Here is a 16,508-nt window from a genome sequence, read left to right on the forward strand (position 1 = left end):
TTTTGCTTTTTCACAAAATGAGAATTAGTAGTGACTTTAATTTGTGACTTTTACGCAATGGATGGATATGGTTATGACACTATTGAAGATTTGACCCCCATTAATTGACTTTTGCCTTTTCGTTATGCTCTTTTATTCACCACTTGGCTGTTAATGAGTGTGCCACTAATATCATTTTGTGATTACATGTCATCCCAACTATGCCTAAGGTATATTTATTTTCCTTTTATCCACAAATTAAAAGGATTGTTTTATGCAGAGGCCAATCTATAATTGTTTTGTTAAATGTTGAGGACCACTATAATTTCAGATTACATTTATGTTTGTGCTTCTAGAATTAATATAACATTTGCTTTCTCCGTTTATTTTGTCATTCTCTTTGGTTGTAGCATAGATATGTGAGCCATATTGAATAAGATGCATTATTCTCTTTAGATCAGCTGTAAACTTTATAAATGTCACAATCACCGCAACTTAGATAATGACTTTACTTTTTAAGTGATCAATTATTTACGAGATTTCGCATCTTAATAATTGTTAAACCAAAAAAAGAAACTATATATGATGTTCTCATTTTGCAAATGGTAGAAATATACACAATATCTTGATAGTAAAAGCGCATTTTCATCCAAAAGGCGCGGTTGAAAATGAAACTATAAACAAAAGGAAAGCGTTCCCCTTGGGCAAAGACGATGTGCATTTTGTTGGTTAAGCTATTTACTACTGGTTTGGCGTGATTTGCCTTTGATTTTGCTACAGTAAAAAGTGTGCCACTCAAAAAGGAAAGGAAAAAAAGCAAACTAGATATATAGTGACAACATTTTTTTTGAGTCTTTCACTTCGAGAAATCAATATTTATTTTTCACTTGTTTTATATGTGACTAATACTTTCTATTAATCGGTTGGAAGTAGGTGACTATCAGCTGACCCAATTCCTCTAACTATATATACATCATCTTACGCTTTGGCGTGGAGCTTAGGGATGGTCAACAATGTCAAGTGCTCATGTTAAAGGGTGATTTTAGTTGTTTTCTACTATAAGCAACTAGTGAAAGAACATTCTTTTGCACCTCCACTAGTTACCAAAAAGTCAATGACTTCATTTGTTTATGACCACGAGCAGATCCAGAATTTAAACTTTATGATTTCAGATTCACAATTTTACCACATCTCATCTAATTTAATGAATTCAAGTTCAAAATTTATTATTTGTACATATTTAATAATTTTGGAGCATAAATACATGGTACGCGCGAAAACTATGAGTGTCTATTCTAGATATGTCTCTGATTATCAGGAGTAAAATTCTAATTCCGAAATAAGATTTGAGATTAATTTTATTCAGTATTTGGTCATCGCATTGAATGTGAAATATTACTTGGGATTAATTATCCTCTCTTTTTTTCACTAGACCTTTTTCCGCGACGCAAATGACCCCAAAAGTATTAGATAATTATTTCCTCGTGGAATTTTTGGAGGTTATATGGCATTTGTGTTGGAAGTTACAATAAAAGCTTTTGTCTATTATGAGATGTGCCAAACAACCAACTAATGTTACCAAGGAAGACATCTTCAATGGAAATTCCAGCTCCTCCAACTAGGAAAAAAACACTAGGTTTTAGCCCACCAACATCATTAATTCACCCTATTTCTCTATCTGCTGCTCCCTAGCTATTTTGTTGAGTATACTATTACACCGTCTATTTCAATTTAGATGAAATAGTTTGACTCGGTACAGAATTTAAGGGAAAAAAGAAGATTTTTAAAATATGTAGTATTAAAAGTTTAAGGGGTAAAAGCTTTATGGAGTCATGATATTTGTGTGCTTATAAAAACTTTTCATTAATGGTAAAATGAAGAGTTTAAAATTAAATTATTTTTAAATTTAAAAATATGTCATTTATTTTGAAACATACTAAAAAGAAAAAAAAGTAGCTGTGTCACGAATATTGTATACATACAGCAGTGGACAAAACCACCACGATTACATAGTACAAATACAATATTGGATTTTTGTCCGCTTCATTCAAGTAAAATCAAACGTCATCATACCACGGAGTGAAGTAGAACAACAAAACTTCCATCACTTGATCGAAACGGTTAAAAATACCATTTTACTACACGGGATATTTAAAACTATTTCTTATTTGCTTTTGACTCTAACGAGGCCCATCCTAAAGTATAACAGAGAAATAATTTTAAATCGTACTCTAAAAAATGTTGGACATCTTGTCTATCTTGGAATATCGGAAATATAAAAATAAATATGAGACAATTTGCTAAAAATATGGATATGAATGATCTAAAAATTTAATGGAAGATAAAATTGAGATATTTTTCTTAATTCAAATAAAAATACAAATAGTTTTAGATATAAGTATATCTTTGACCGATCATTTTCTCTCTCACTCTTCTTATTTGTACTTTTATCTCTATTCCATTCCACACATAACAATTTTTTTACTGGATCTACGTTACTAGATTTTACCAAAACAAAGATAAAAAAAATAGTCACTTAAGAAATGTAACAAATTTGTTGCCATATTCCTCATAGGTTCCCATAATAAGCCGTTAACCTAGTCTGAGATAAATCATTTCCGAGGCCTGGGGTATTATTACTAATCTTTCTGAGAACGAAATTAAAAAAAATTGTGAATCTTACTAGAAGAATGTGAAGGTAGATTACACTTACGCATTACTTAGTTCTAATAATTTACTTTACACACTTTACATTTAGCTTACTCATCCACCGTTGATGTACAAACATAGCTAAGTTGACTTAAATGGAAATTCTTTATATTAAAAATGCATAAACTTAAACTCTCCAACAACAATAACAACAACATAACCCATTAAAATCCACTAGTAGGGTCTAGAGAGCATAGAGTGTACGCATATTTTACCCATATCCCAGAAAGGTAGAGAGGTTGTTTTCAGGAGACCCTCGGCTCAACAAAGGATGCAATAATATTATAAAAGAACAAAAGAATAGATCCGTAACAACAAAAGAAACTAGAAAAATAATATCAGCATCGTAAGAGACATCAAATAAGTGAAAGGGTAATAACACAATACTATGCAAAAAAAAATAGTGTGAACACAACATAAACCGCTAGTAGTCCAAGACAAAACTCTATCCGGCTATCCGGTACAAATAGGAAAAAAAGCTCAACTACCACCTAGCCTACAACCCTAATGCTCGACCTCACGTTCCTATCAAAAGTTATGTCCTCATAAATCTGAAGTAACGTCATGTCCTACCTGATCACATCACCCCAATACTTCTTATGCCGCCCTCTACCTCTTCTCGTACATGCCAAAGCCAACCACTCACTCCTCCTAACTGAGGCATCTAGGCTTCTCCTTCGCAAGTGACCGAACCATCTAAGCCTCGCTCCCCACATCTTGTCATCCATGGGAGCAACGTCCACCCTCTCCCAAATATCTTTATTCCTAATCTTATCCAGTCTAGTGTGCCTGCACATCCATCTCAACATCCTTATTTTGGCTACTTTCATCTTCTGGATATGTGAATTCTTGACTGGCCAACACTCAACCCCATACAACATAGTCGGTCTAACCACCACTCTGTAGAACTTACCTTTAAGTTTTTGATGGCATATTCTTGCCACTCAGGACTCCAGATGCTAACCGCTATTTCATCCACCCCACCTAATATGGTGTGTGACATCTTCGTCGATCTCCCCATCTCCCTGGATAATTGATCCTATGTACTTGAAACTTTCTCTTTTGGGGATGACTTGTGAGTCGAGCCTCACTTTCACGTCCGCTTCCCCTCACTACTGAAAAACAACAAATTCATGACTGAATAATTCCGACCGATTTAATTCAGTCTCTATTTTCGACTGATTCAGTCGGAAACTTTATTAAAAATACATGTGATTTTTTTAAATTTTTGGCTCAAAATTGCGACTGATTGAGTCGCTCAATTATGCGGAAAATACCGCGAAAATATTTTTTATGGTTTGCGACTGAATTAGCCGCAAAAATTAAATTTTTAAAAAAAAATAAAAACGAGGTCTGACTGGTCAACGGGATTTGCAATCGAATCAGTCGCAATTTGAAAATTCAAATTTCGAATTTGCGACCGATTCAGTCGCAAATCTTTTTTTGTAATACAGCCCTAACCCATTTTTTTTTCTTTCTTCTCTAGCTTTTTTCCCTCTCCTCCCCTCTCATCTTTTGCCCCCACCCCCTCTGTTTCTTGATTTTCTCCTCTAATCTAACCATATAAGGTATGATTTTCCTCTCTCTCACTCCCTCACTCTCTCCCTCATCCCCCCTCCCCCCAGTTGTTTAACTCGTTTTTGGTGCAGGAATCCGACGACTCATCTCCCCTCCGGTGGTAGTTCGGCGGCAGATCTGTTGGTCGTTTTCCAAGGTTTTTTTGCATTAATTTAGCAAAATAGTATGTACAAATTAGCTATATAATTTGCAATATAGTACAGATATGTTAGCAATAAATTTTGCAATATAATATGTATATAGTGACTTGTTAAAAATTTACTTATTTAGATTAATTAGCTATTTTTTTCGTTTTAGTTAGATGTTCTTGTAAAAATGGCTAGTATACTTGTATGTACCCAATAGTAAATTAAGAAAAAAATTTAGAATAATTTGGGTATGTTCTATAAGTATGGAATTTTTATTTATACAAAAAATAACTAAAGAAACAACTTAAGTACTAATACTTCGTATAATTTAGGTTATAATAGTTAGAGTTGAACAATATTTTAAAGAGTTAGAATTTTTATACATTCAAGTTATGTTAGTTAAGAAATAACTTAAGTGCTAATACTTCTCTGTTTCGGCTTTTCGTTTGAAAATTCTCTATGTCATATCTATGTATTAATTATATTATTTATTATTGGAACGAAATGAAGAAAATGCAATCAATTAAGTATTAAAGCGCTATCATATGCTAATTTGAAATAAATTAGATTAATTTTTATGTTTTAGGACTTTTTTGTCTTACAATTGTTCAATATACATATTAATAATGAAACCATCCAAGTATTATAGTAAAATATATAATTAAACTATTTAGATAATCTTTGGGAGAATATAACATAGTAAGTAGTATAAATAAAATAAATATGTCAACTTCTAGTTTTTTTTTCCTGTGTAGATGGCATTTGCGCATCGTACATGGATGTATAATATGAATCATCCTAATCGTGTGGGGCTAAGGGATGAATATATAGAAGGGGTTGCTGGATTTATTGCTAAGGCATGGACACTTGATGATTTTCGTATTGAATGAACGATTAGGTGTCCTTGTGTGAAATGCAAGTGTGTTAAGTTATTGGGAGAAGATGTTGTTACATGTCATCTTTAAAAAGGGATTTATGGAAAATTATTATATGTGGACTGCTCATGGAGAGAATCTTGATAGCATAAATGATGTTGATTTTCATAATTCTTTGGGTGGTGAGGAAGGTAGTCTCGTAATGGAGAATAATGTTGAAAATTCTAGATTCAATGACATGACTAGGGATGCCTTTGAGATGTTCCCAGAGGCTCAATCTGAACCAAATGATGAGGCTAATAAGTTCTTCAAAGAGTTAAAGGAAGCTAGTTGTCCGTTGTATGAAGGCTCAGTGCATTCCAAGTTGTCTGTTGTTGTTCGATTACTTTAGATTAAGTCAGATAGTTCTATTTCTCAATCGGGCATGAATTCTATCATTGGGCTTATGAATTAACTTAATCCGAGTAACATTGATCTATTCGAGTAAAATATTCTTATTTTTACAAGTATGCAAATTGAACATATATATAATTACTTCTTAATTTTCAGGAAAAGGAACGTGGGGGTGATGTGACTTATGCTGAGGTCTTTGCGGAGACCCACAACAACAACAACAACAAGAAGGACAGCACAAGAGAAGGATGGTCGAATCGCGTGCTTCAGATACATTTGTACGATCCCAACACCAATACTATATTATTTTTCACTCTTGCTTTATTTTATTTATATAACATATATTATTTTTATTTCAGAACAAGTATCATATTGATCTTGATGCATGGCGACAAACTCAGCCTGAAGGAACTCAGTCGTCCCCGGAGGATATGACTGCAAGTTTGGACATATGCGACTGGTGGTGTGAATAAAGGTATAAATATCATGCAATTATCTATTTTGATATTAGTTTGAAAGTTGCGTGTTTGTTTTCTTACTTCTTTTACTTTCTTTTCTTTATTTCTCGTGAAAATAATGAATAAAGGTCGAGTCTACGGGATTGGAGTACAACCATCCTCTAGTCGTCCACCAGCAACATTATTCACTGGGCATTGGTTTTCCAAGAAGACATGAAAGCTATGTGTCAAAAAGTGGATCAAATATCGCAAGAATTTAAAGCAACTCAGTCTTTGATCCAAAAATTGTTAAAAAAGTAAAGCAAGAAAAGAGCTGCAATGAAGTCTGAGGAGGAATCTGATTCTGAATAGGCTATTTGAATATTTTAGAGTTGAAGTTAGAGACATGTGTAATTAATATTGTTTGATAGTTGATTGTTTGATTAGTTGGTTGAATTGTTATAAATATTACTGTTTGTTTTGTAGTAAATATTGGATTTGGATTGTTATATTAGGTTTTTGTTTGGTTGTTAAGTGTTTGGTTAACTGTTTTATTTGGCAGGTGGTGTAATTAGAAATACAACAAAATTCTACTTAAAAATGCCCAGATTTGCGAATGAATCAGTCGCAAATTTCACCAGGAATTACCCAAATTTGCGACTTATTCAATCACAAATTGAAAATTTCAAATAAAATTTAATTAGGATTTGCGACTGAATCAGTTGCAAATGGAGAAATACCGATATTTTTAATTAATTAATAATCAATATTTACGACTATTTCAGTCGGAATAATTAATTAAAAATTAATTTTATTTTTAAATTTTCCGACAGAATCAATCGAAATATTTAATTTATATTTATTTTTTAATTCTGGTTAGCGACTGAATCGGTCGCTAAATTTACGATTGATTCGGTCGCAAGTGGCCTAATTTCAAATGTCCCCGTATTTTTCAGTTTGCGACTGAATCCGTCGCAAATTTTTGACTGATTCTGTCGCAAATATATTGCGACCACGTGTTTTCCGATTGACACTTTTCAATCGAAAATCCGTCGGAAAAACACGATTTCTGACCGATTTGATGGTCGCAAATTTGTTGTTTTTTAGTAGTGTCTGTCACGCCGCTGAACTTACACTCCAAATATTCCATCTTAGTCCTACTCAACTTGAAACTTTTGGACTCCAGGGCCTGCCTCCATATCTCTAGTCTCTCATTAACGTCGCCTCGCGTCTCATCAATCAGAACTATATCATCAGCGAATAACATACACCATGACACATTACCTTAAATATAGTGTGTTAGGGCGTTCATCGCCAGGGCAAATAAGAACAGGCTGAACACAGATCCTTGGTGTAATCCCATAACCACAGAAACAAGCTCTGAGCCACCTCCCGGAGTCCTTGCCCGAGTCTTAGCTCCATTATACATATCCTTTATCGCTCTAATGTACGCTACCGACACACCTTTCACCTCCAGGTATCTCCAAAGAACGGCGCTAGAGACCTTGTCATATGTCTTATTTAGGTCAATAAACACCATGTGCAAATACCTCTTCCTATCCCTGTACTGTTTCACCAATTCCGTAATAAAGTGGATAGCTTCCGTAGTAGAACGACCCGGCATGAAACTTAAACTCTGAAGTCTTATCCAAATTAGATACGTGTATATTAATTTGGATATAAACTCACCGCTCAAAGAATGTGAATATATTTAAGAGACTCCTGCATTAATGAACTTCCCCATTATACACGAATCCTAAAATAACAGTTTCTTACTTTCATTTCTCAACAGTCAAAGTTCTCCGATAACGTAATCTAGACTTATCCAATAATTAATTACAATTACAAGGAAAACATCTAAGTAGTTAATATTATTAGCGCCTAAATAGAAATAGGTAATAAAAGAAAAATAAAAAAAACAAATAAAGTATTTAATATTCTTTCCTCAATAGAAGTAGTTTAGGGTAAACAGAGTACTGTAAAAAAGTAACGCGGAGATTCAGAAAATAGCGGCAGCAGTAGCTCAACAGAAAAGAACTGTTCCCCCCTCACTTTACGTAACCATTCTTTGCTTTACCTGGATATACTCCTATAACTTTTACCTTTGACAAATAATTTTTTTTTAAAAAAAATTTCGAATCTATTTATCTAAGTAAATATTAACACCAATATATTCAATTAACTTCACCTTATTATTAGTACTTAGTAGTAGTACTATTTGTTACATTGATACTACACAAATTAAAGTAAACTATTCTAGCTTTTTTTCCAATCATATAAAATCTAGTATGGTAGTTTTGTCCCACTTATACTGTATTTACATATTTACCATTAAAAATGTCAGACAATCTTTTACTTGACTCCTATTTGTCAAAGATTTATTTTTGGTAATTAAAATTTTTTATTTACCAACATGAAATTTTGAAACATGTAAATTCTATTTAATATTTCATCTTTTCTGATTGTATGGAGAAAGTACAAGATGAAAAGTTGTAAAATTTTAATTTTAAATAAAAGTCTAAGCACGCTGTCACTTTTCCCCCTTTTTCTATCATAAACAAAAGATTCTGTAAGTGCTTAATTTTGATTTTTATGTTTATAAACGACACGTAAAGATTAAAGGAAAAAAGAAAAAGCAAAGCAGAATATAAAAAGTGGCGCTGGAAGCTTTCAGAAAATTGGTTGAGTGAGAGAGAGAGAAAGAGAGGAGAGAGAAAAAGCCAAGCCATTAGCCATGTGTATATCTAAGTATATTTACACAGTAGTATGATATATATATGCATTTACAAAGATCATAGTGAAATCTTTCTTGTTCATTCCTCCATTATTATTAATTCACAGCTGAGCACATATTTTTCTTGAAATTTATGATGTTTTGCAATTAAAGCTTTGGTTTTTTTGTGGTTTCCTTTAATTCCTTGGATTCCAGAAAATCAGTGCAAAAGCTCAGTTACTTGCTGATTTTGCTTCCCTTGTATTAGGGTTCAGGTAACCTTAGTTTCTTTTTCTTCTTCTTTTGTGGGTTTTTGTTGATATGACTTATTATGTGTTTGTATGTTTCAAATGATTCTTGTAATTATTTGGTCTTAATCTTGATGTGGGTTGTGAGATCTGTGCTGAATTTACTAGCTTTTAACATTTGGTTAAGTTTCGATGTGATCATCAATTTTCCGTGCTGTATGTAAGCAAGCTTGAGGATTTATAATCTCAAATTACTTCTCTTTTCGCAATTTTTGTACCTAAAATGATTTATGATGGATGAAAACTTGGCATTTCAGTGAATGTACTGATCAGTTTGAGAAATGTCCATGTAACCCAATGCGGTTTGGGTTTTGTGATGCAGCAAACCCGGGCTAGGTAGCAATTGAGGCTTAGTTGATTGATTGATTGACGATGTGGGCGTGGGAGGTGTAGTAGTGTTTGAACAATGCGCGTGTCGTTCATTATGGAATTTCAGTTCTGTGAAGTCAATTTAATTAATAGGGAGAGAATTCACAGGAAATGAATTTTCATTTTCTCATTTATCGGTTCTTGTCCTGTTCCAGTCATCAAATAATATTCTTCTTATCTTCCAGACATTAGTTAATGTGTCATTTTTCATTTCTTGTTGCTCTGTGCTAAGTTGAGATTTTGATTGCTTATCAAGGAAAGAGAAACTGAGATTTTGTATTGATTCATTCTTCTTGTTCCATATGAAGTAGTGCAACTTGAGCTTGGATGGGTTTTGCTGCGGAACAGCTTAGATTGCTTTGAACATTAAGGGCCACGCTTCCTTCATCAGTTTACTTCCTGCTTGTCACAAGGAAGGATGTCAGGTTTGTGCTTCCCATTTAATAAGTTATTGTCTGCAAGAACTGCTATGGATGATCTAGTTCGTATGTTTTCTTTATACTCACTTATGGATATTCTGGATGGTATCTTGTATTCTAGAATGGTTGGATGCATATGATGACATAAGAGAAAGAAGATCAGACTTTGAGGTTTCAGAGGATGAAAGACGGCGTTCCAGAATTGGTGCTTTCAAGAAAAAGGCATTAAATGCTTCAAACAAGTTCACTCACTCTCTGAAGAAAAGAGGAAAAAGGAAAGTTGACTACAGGTTCCCTTCAGTTTCAATAGCAGATGTACGTGACGCAAAAGAGGAGAATGCTGTCTGTGAATTGCGTCAAAGGCTCCTTGAACGGAATTTGTTGCCACCCAGACATGATGACTACCATATGATGTTGAGGTGTGTTTCTGTTTCTGCTGAAAAATTGTTCGACTAAATTTTTATGTGTATGAACATCTATCTAACAATGGCAGTTTTCGTTCGAAATGCGGGCAAAGAAGCAGTATTATTGGGTGAAGCTGGATCTTATACATCTTTTAAGTTTCCATGCTAATTTTCTTCTGAGACTTTGCTTACAGTTGCTTAGCTGTTTTTTTTCCGCACCTGCATATTTTGTCCTTATATCTTGCAGCCAGATGTTTAACCTAATTTTGTTAACACTAATTCTGTGTAGATTTTTGAAGGCAAGAGATCTTAATGTTGAGAAGACTATTCCGATGTGGGAAGAAATGCTTAACTGGAGGAAAGAGTATGGCGCAGACACAATATTGCAGGTATTTGATACCTTTACCTCAGCGCTAATTTCAGTATTGTTCATACTGATTGATGGATTCTTATTGGAACTTGTGACCGTGCAGGATTTTTACTTTGAAGAGTTGGAAGAAGTATTGCAGTTTTACCCACAAGGATATCATGGAGTTGACAGGGAGGGAAGGCCTGTTTATATCGAAAGGCTCGGACAAGCTCATCCCAACAAACTTATGCGGATCACCACGATTAATCGCTACTTGAAATATCATGTTCAAGAATTTGAAAGGGCACTACATGAGAAGTTCCCTGCATGTTCTATTGCCGCAAAGAAAAGGATCTGCACAACAACTACAATTTTGGATGTGCAAGGCTTAGTACGTTTGTTCTATTGGTGATTAATTTACCAAATTGATGTTGTTTCTAACTTGTATGGCTTTCTATTTTACACTGTGTGAACCATTTTGAACACTTACAGATTTAATCACATTAACTAGACATCCATTTTTTCTGTTACAAGGGCATATTAAGGATGCATGAAAAATTCGAGTGGTAATACAAATAGCTAGCACTTCCATGGGTGGTTTACAAATTGGGTCTGGATCAATTACTTTCATCAATTTCCCCAACTTGATCGAAAGCAAAGAGTATCAGATTTCTTTTCTCCAAATTGCTTTTAATTGTGCCCTCATGCACCAGTAAAGATATTCAAGTATTTTCCCATCAATACAATTTTTTGTTCACCATTTCCATGTTAACCTAACATGCCTACTTAAGGAAATCTTCTCTCTATCACACCTCTTAAAATTTTGTAGTTCATCTTTTTTATCATAAATACTAGTATTAGTTATTACTCAGTTTCAACATTTAATATGGTCTGCTGTCAATGCAGGGGATTAAAAACTTCACAAGGACTGCTGCTAGTCTTTTGGCGGCCATGGCAAAAATTGATAATAGCTATTATCCTGAGGTATCAGCTGTTAACTGTGAACACCTATAAATGAGATTGTCCAAGTATTTTATCCAGACTCTGTTGTCGTGGCCTGCCTTTAATAATATCCAACATCTTTTGTGTAGACACTGCATCGAATGTTCATTGTCAATGCTGGCCCTGGCTTCAAAAAGATGCTCTGGCCAGCAGCTCAGAAATTTTTGGATGCAAAGACTATTGCCAAGATACAGGTAGTAGAGGAAACCATGGCTTTTTTTTTGGGGGGGGGGGGGGGGGAACTCTCTCTAACTACTATTGACTGAATCTCTATGTTCCAATCTTTACTTTTGCAGGTGCTGGAACCCAAATCTTTGGATAAACTATTTGAAGTTATTGACCAAAGGTTCATTATTTCTTTTGTTTTATGTTTTGCCTTTGAAGAGTAAAATTATCCAAACATTTATCTGATTGTTTCTCTCTCTGTGTGTCTCTCTTAAAAGTCAATTGCCCGACTTCTTAGGTGGCTCTTGTACCTGTTCTTTCGAGGGTGGATGCCTCAGGTCTAACAAGGGTCCATGGAGTGATCCTGAAGTAATGAAGGTGTGTTATGCCAGTTCAGTTATATTCTTCTTTTTATGACATGTTCTTCTTCTCATTATACTTTAACTAGTCCTGGAGGGGAGAATTAATTTGTAATAACCTTTGTTATTTTCTCCTCTGCTTCTAGCTTGTATATAACGTAGAAGCAACAACAGTGAAGGAAATCTCTAGAAAAATTGGTGACCAAAGGAAAATTGAATCCTATATTCAGATACGCCCTTTAAAGGTAAATTTTCACTTTGACATGCTTCCTTTTTCTCATTTATGCCTCTCCCTGTATGACAATTTATTTTGTGGTCAGGGGAGGAGTAGCGACACATCCACAAGTGATTCAGTATCAGATGCTGATGATTCGTGTTCACCAACTAGAGGAAGTAGTAGCTCAATTTTGAGGCTGGCCCCAGTTGATGAAGAAGTGAGTTTTCCAAAACATAATATAGTTTTTGTTTGTTTCATTTAAGCTCCAGTAATGCTCCTGTACTAGTACGTAGTTGCAACACGTGCATGTGCAGTTGCACTTATTTATATATCACTCCTTTTTCTGACTTGTTATAATTGGTGTCATAGGCTAGGTCATCAGATTCAACAGCCTATTGTAGCTGTGATGATGAATTCAGCCTAGGTGATCGAGGTGTTGCTGATGAGCATGGATTGCTACATTGGCAAGGACAATCTCCTGAGAGAAATCCAATGATTTGTTCCACTAATATACCTAATTCTGAAGGTATTTGTCTTTGTTAATCATCAATGCCATCAAAAGAACCTTTAAACAGTAGTTGCCTTGTATGTACGATGTGACTTGGTATATGAAGACACCATGGAATTGTAAAGTGCTATTGGTTGAATTCAGTTCTCGATTCATGATATGATCCTCAGGGTTTATTGTTAACCTAGGGCTAACTGCATTTCATCATTCAAAATCAGATTCAGATTTTCCTCATATATTACTTCTCCTCTAGTTTTAATGGTAACAGTTGCCATCTTATATTCCCTTTTACTTTTTGTATGTGATTTTCAGTCATGCTGTGAAATTTATGTTTTTCACCTCCCCTTTTATCTTTGGAGGGATCACTAATTAAGTCAATTAATTGGCTGTGGCTCTAATTTCTGAAATAGGGCTAATTCATTTGTATTTCAATTTTTCCAACAGCTAATCCTTTGAGCTAATTTCTCTTACAACCCTCAATGTTTCTTAATAACTGTAAATCTTCCCTTATAGAAATCGCGTGAAGTTCCTTTATTGGAAGAATTTGAGCTTACCATGGGTCCTTTGGCTTTTTCAACTTGTTTTTAAAAATAAGAAGAATAGAAGTAATTTGTATGCCTTGACAATTACATTATCTCTTCTTTTCCAACATATAAGGTGGAATTTCTTTTTAGTTTGTTGTAAACGTTTGGGACTGACCTCCAATTTGTGAACCAGACTTATTTTATCTGAATTTTGCTAACCAAGTCACTGAACTTATTCCAGGACACTTTTCAATTTTATTCATGTGAACTTTCCTTTTAAAATGTGATAATCTGCATTTTTAAGATTTTCGAATCAACTGGAAAAATATTGTAATGGTTGTAGGCATACACAAGTTTTTCTCTGGAGTATAACTAGTAGAAATCATAGCATTAATTAGAGAACAGTATTAGCCTCAGCTCTGTTCCAAAAAAAAAGAAGGAAATTATTGTGAATACTAGCAAGGGAGATAGTGGAATTCCGTAGTTGGGTCATGTTTGAAGTTATGATAAACTTGAGAGGAAGACAGGAAGTTATGCTGCCTCGCCTCACTTCTCCGCCCTCCAAGGAAAAGAAAACCCAAAGGGTAGAGAGGAAAGAGGGACTTTATGTGCGAATTTCAGAAGCGGGATTTGTCATGGCTCAAAACCTTTTCCTTTTGGATGTGAAAGGACTGTGAAATGGGAGACTTCTTGTTTTAAGTTTTACAAGCTAAGTTTGCCTGCTAAAAATCTTTCTTGGCCAGTAGATGTGCTCACCTATTTTCATTTTCAGCGACTTTATATCCACCTTATATCCTCCTGGTAGGTTTACCTTATTGAAGACTCCACAAAGCCTATATTTTATCCATCTTTTGCTGCTTGTTTTCATCATTTGTGCACATACTCTGCAATGACGTGTTTTGCTACATATATGTAAACTCTATGCATTCAAGTCAACTGAGTTTTGAGTTCTTCCAAGCTGAGACTCATGCTAAATTGGTAAATTCGTATATTGTGGGATTCATGTCCAGTATTCATGTGCTTTTTAGGTACCTGGGCAATTCGTTGGTGTGAAAGAATCCAAGAGAAGATTTTTAGCAGTTGTTTCCGTTGTTTGGAAAGGAAACTGATTCCTTTCATACTCAAACTCTGTGCATTTATTCGTTGTCTGCCCTTTGAGTACTGGAGGAAACAGACAAATGTTTTCCCGACTAATGCATTGGAAGAAAGGCAAGGGACCAGTTCGTCTGTTAATGATGAAGCAGTTCAAAAAGTAAGGGAGGCCCATCCATGCATGCAGCGTCTTAATAGATTGGAAAATTTATTGGAAGAAATAAACAAAAAGCCCGCTGAGATCCCAGCAGAGAAGGACCAAATGCTTCTGCAATCAATGGACAGGATCAAGTCTGTCGAGGTTGACCTAGATAAAACAAAAAGGGTAAGGTTCATCAGTGAGACTTGTAGAACTTTGAGCCTGGAGTGTCCTCTTATTATGTTTCACTGTCAACAGGTATTGCATGCTACAGTGTTGAAGCAACTTGAAATTGCAGAGTTATTGGAGAACCTAAAAGAGTCGAGATTTCATGTAAGCATCACTTAACATATTGAGCATCTCGTTTGTCATCATTATTTGGTCAGATAGACAGCCAATCAGTATATATATACTTGCTTAGGTGATGTATTATCCTGTCATGTGATAATGTTTGCATCTGTCTGCTATTTTGTTTTATTTTTCTTCCCATGTTTTGTGAAAGGACCAGGGAGTGGGGGTGGGAGACTGTTGCCCTGTGATGCGATTGAAAATCTAAAATGACGGCAATTCACACTGTCTGCTTCTTACTGTTAAGGTTGTTCATTTTCATGTTTTAATGTCCTTCCCGCGAAGGCCTGGGAAGTAGATGGGCAGTTAGACTTCCAAGAGTGTCTTCTGCTGGCGGCATTGCCATCATGGTGGAATGGGACAAGAGAAAAAAAGGCGGGTGAGAGGAGGGTGTAAAGGTCTGCTAAAAGGGCATTTTATGGAGTTCATCTGATAATCTCTATAAGACTCATTTTCAATGTCGTAACAAAACGTGTGAACTGTATCAAATATGACTATGGTATCCATATTTCTGCATTAAAAAAAGGGGGAGTCTGGTGCACAAGGCATCCCGCGTACATGCAAGGTCCGGGAAAGGGCCGCACCCCCAAGGGGTGTGATGTTGACATACTACCCTAATACAAGCATTATTGACTTCTTCCGCGGTTCGAACCCGTGATCTATAGGTCACACGGAGGCAACTTGTTGCTCCGAGGCTTCCCTTCCATATTTCTGCATAATTAGCTTATTTTCCGTGCTCTTGTAACTAGTGCTGTCTTGCTTTCTTTCCGATAGTATAAGGTTTCAATTAGTGCTTCATGTACCAAGTCTGAGATCTGCCGGTGTTTTGTTGCAGAGGCGGAGTTTTTTGTGTTGAATATTGGAAGGTTGGAGATTCAGATATGCGATGAGAGTTTTTAACTGCTAACTACGCTACAAAAGGAGATGTCAGCTTATACGCCTCCAGTCGTAGTGACAAAGTTTTCCTGTTTTTTTTTCCTTGTACAATGTCCTTTACAGAACTTGCAGTCATGGTACAGCAAGATGTTAAATATACTGTATTAAAACGTCCTAAAGGAAAAGCTCAGAAGAAAGTATAGAGGTATATGTGTCATCTTAATTGTATTCCTCCTCCTCATTTAGTTGTTACTTTTACCTTATCAAGGGTCGATTCAACCGACCTGGACCGGTAAGATTATCACATGTTAAGTGATACAATATTAGACAATAAAGGTTGATACTTACCGTAAGATCCCATTTTATCAAAACGATAAAAGAATATGTTTAATTGTACTATGTAAAAATCATTTTAGTTTGTTGAATTTGGGACGAAAAGAATGGTTTTGCTGGTCACTCAAATTCTAACTTGTATCACGAAAAAAAATGTAAGAATTGGTCGAATGTTGTTGGATTTGGAGTTAGAGGAGACTTTCTAGAAAAAGACAGCCATAATATAGCGAAAGCTTCAAGTGGATGTCTGTTGGTTTTCGTTATCTTCTTGTTCAGTTCAACTT

General features: G+C 35.1%; 1 protein-coding gene across 2 annotated transcripts; it reads left to right on the forward strand.

Moving 5' to 3' along the window:
* Positions 1-8,772: 8,772 nt before the first annotated feature.
* On the forward strand, positions 8,773-16,119 carry LOC104112098 (phosphatidylinositol/phosphatidylcholine transfer protein SFH13). 2 transcript variants are annotated; one of them, XM_009621935.4, is made up of 15 exons: positions 8,773-9,087; positions 9,801-9,914; positions 10,030-10,327; positions 10,602-10,701; positions 10,786-11,052; positions 11,568-11,645; positions 11,753-11,857; positions 11,960-12,009; positions 12,107-12,206; positions 12,334-12,432; positions 12,508-12,621; positions 12,774-12,930; positions 14,465-14,853; positions 14,926-15,000; positions 15,851-16,119. In XM_009621935.4, the coding sequence occupies exons 2-15, from the start codon at positions 9,908-9,910 to the stop codon at positions 15,869-15,871; spliced, it is 1,860 nt and encodes a 619-aa protein (XP_009620230.1). In that variant the 5' UTR covers positions 8,773-9,087; positions 9,801-9,907; the 3' UTR covers positions 15,872-16,119. The 2 variants fall into 2 exon arrangements, with proteins under 2 accessions (XP_009620230.1, XP_009620229.1); XM_009621934.4 differs by having other exon boundaries at positions 8,780-9,087; positions 9,798-9,914.
* Positions 16,120-16,508: the final 389 nt, after the last annotated feature.

The sequence above is a fragment of the Nicotiana tomentosiformis genome, chromosome 7 (assembly GCF_000390325.3).
Source record: "Nicotiana tomentosiformis chromosome 7, ASM39032v3, whole genome shotgun sequence".
NCBI lineage: Eukaryota > Viridiplantae > Streptophyta > Magnoliopsida > Solanales > Solanaceae > Nicotiana > Nicotiana tomentosiformis.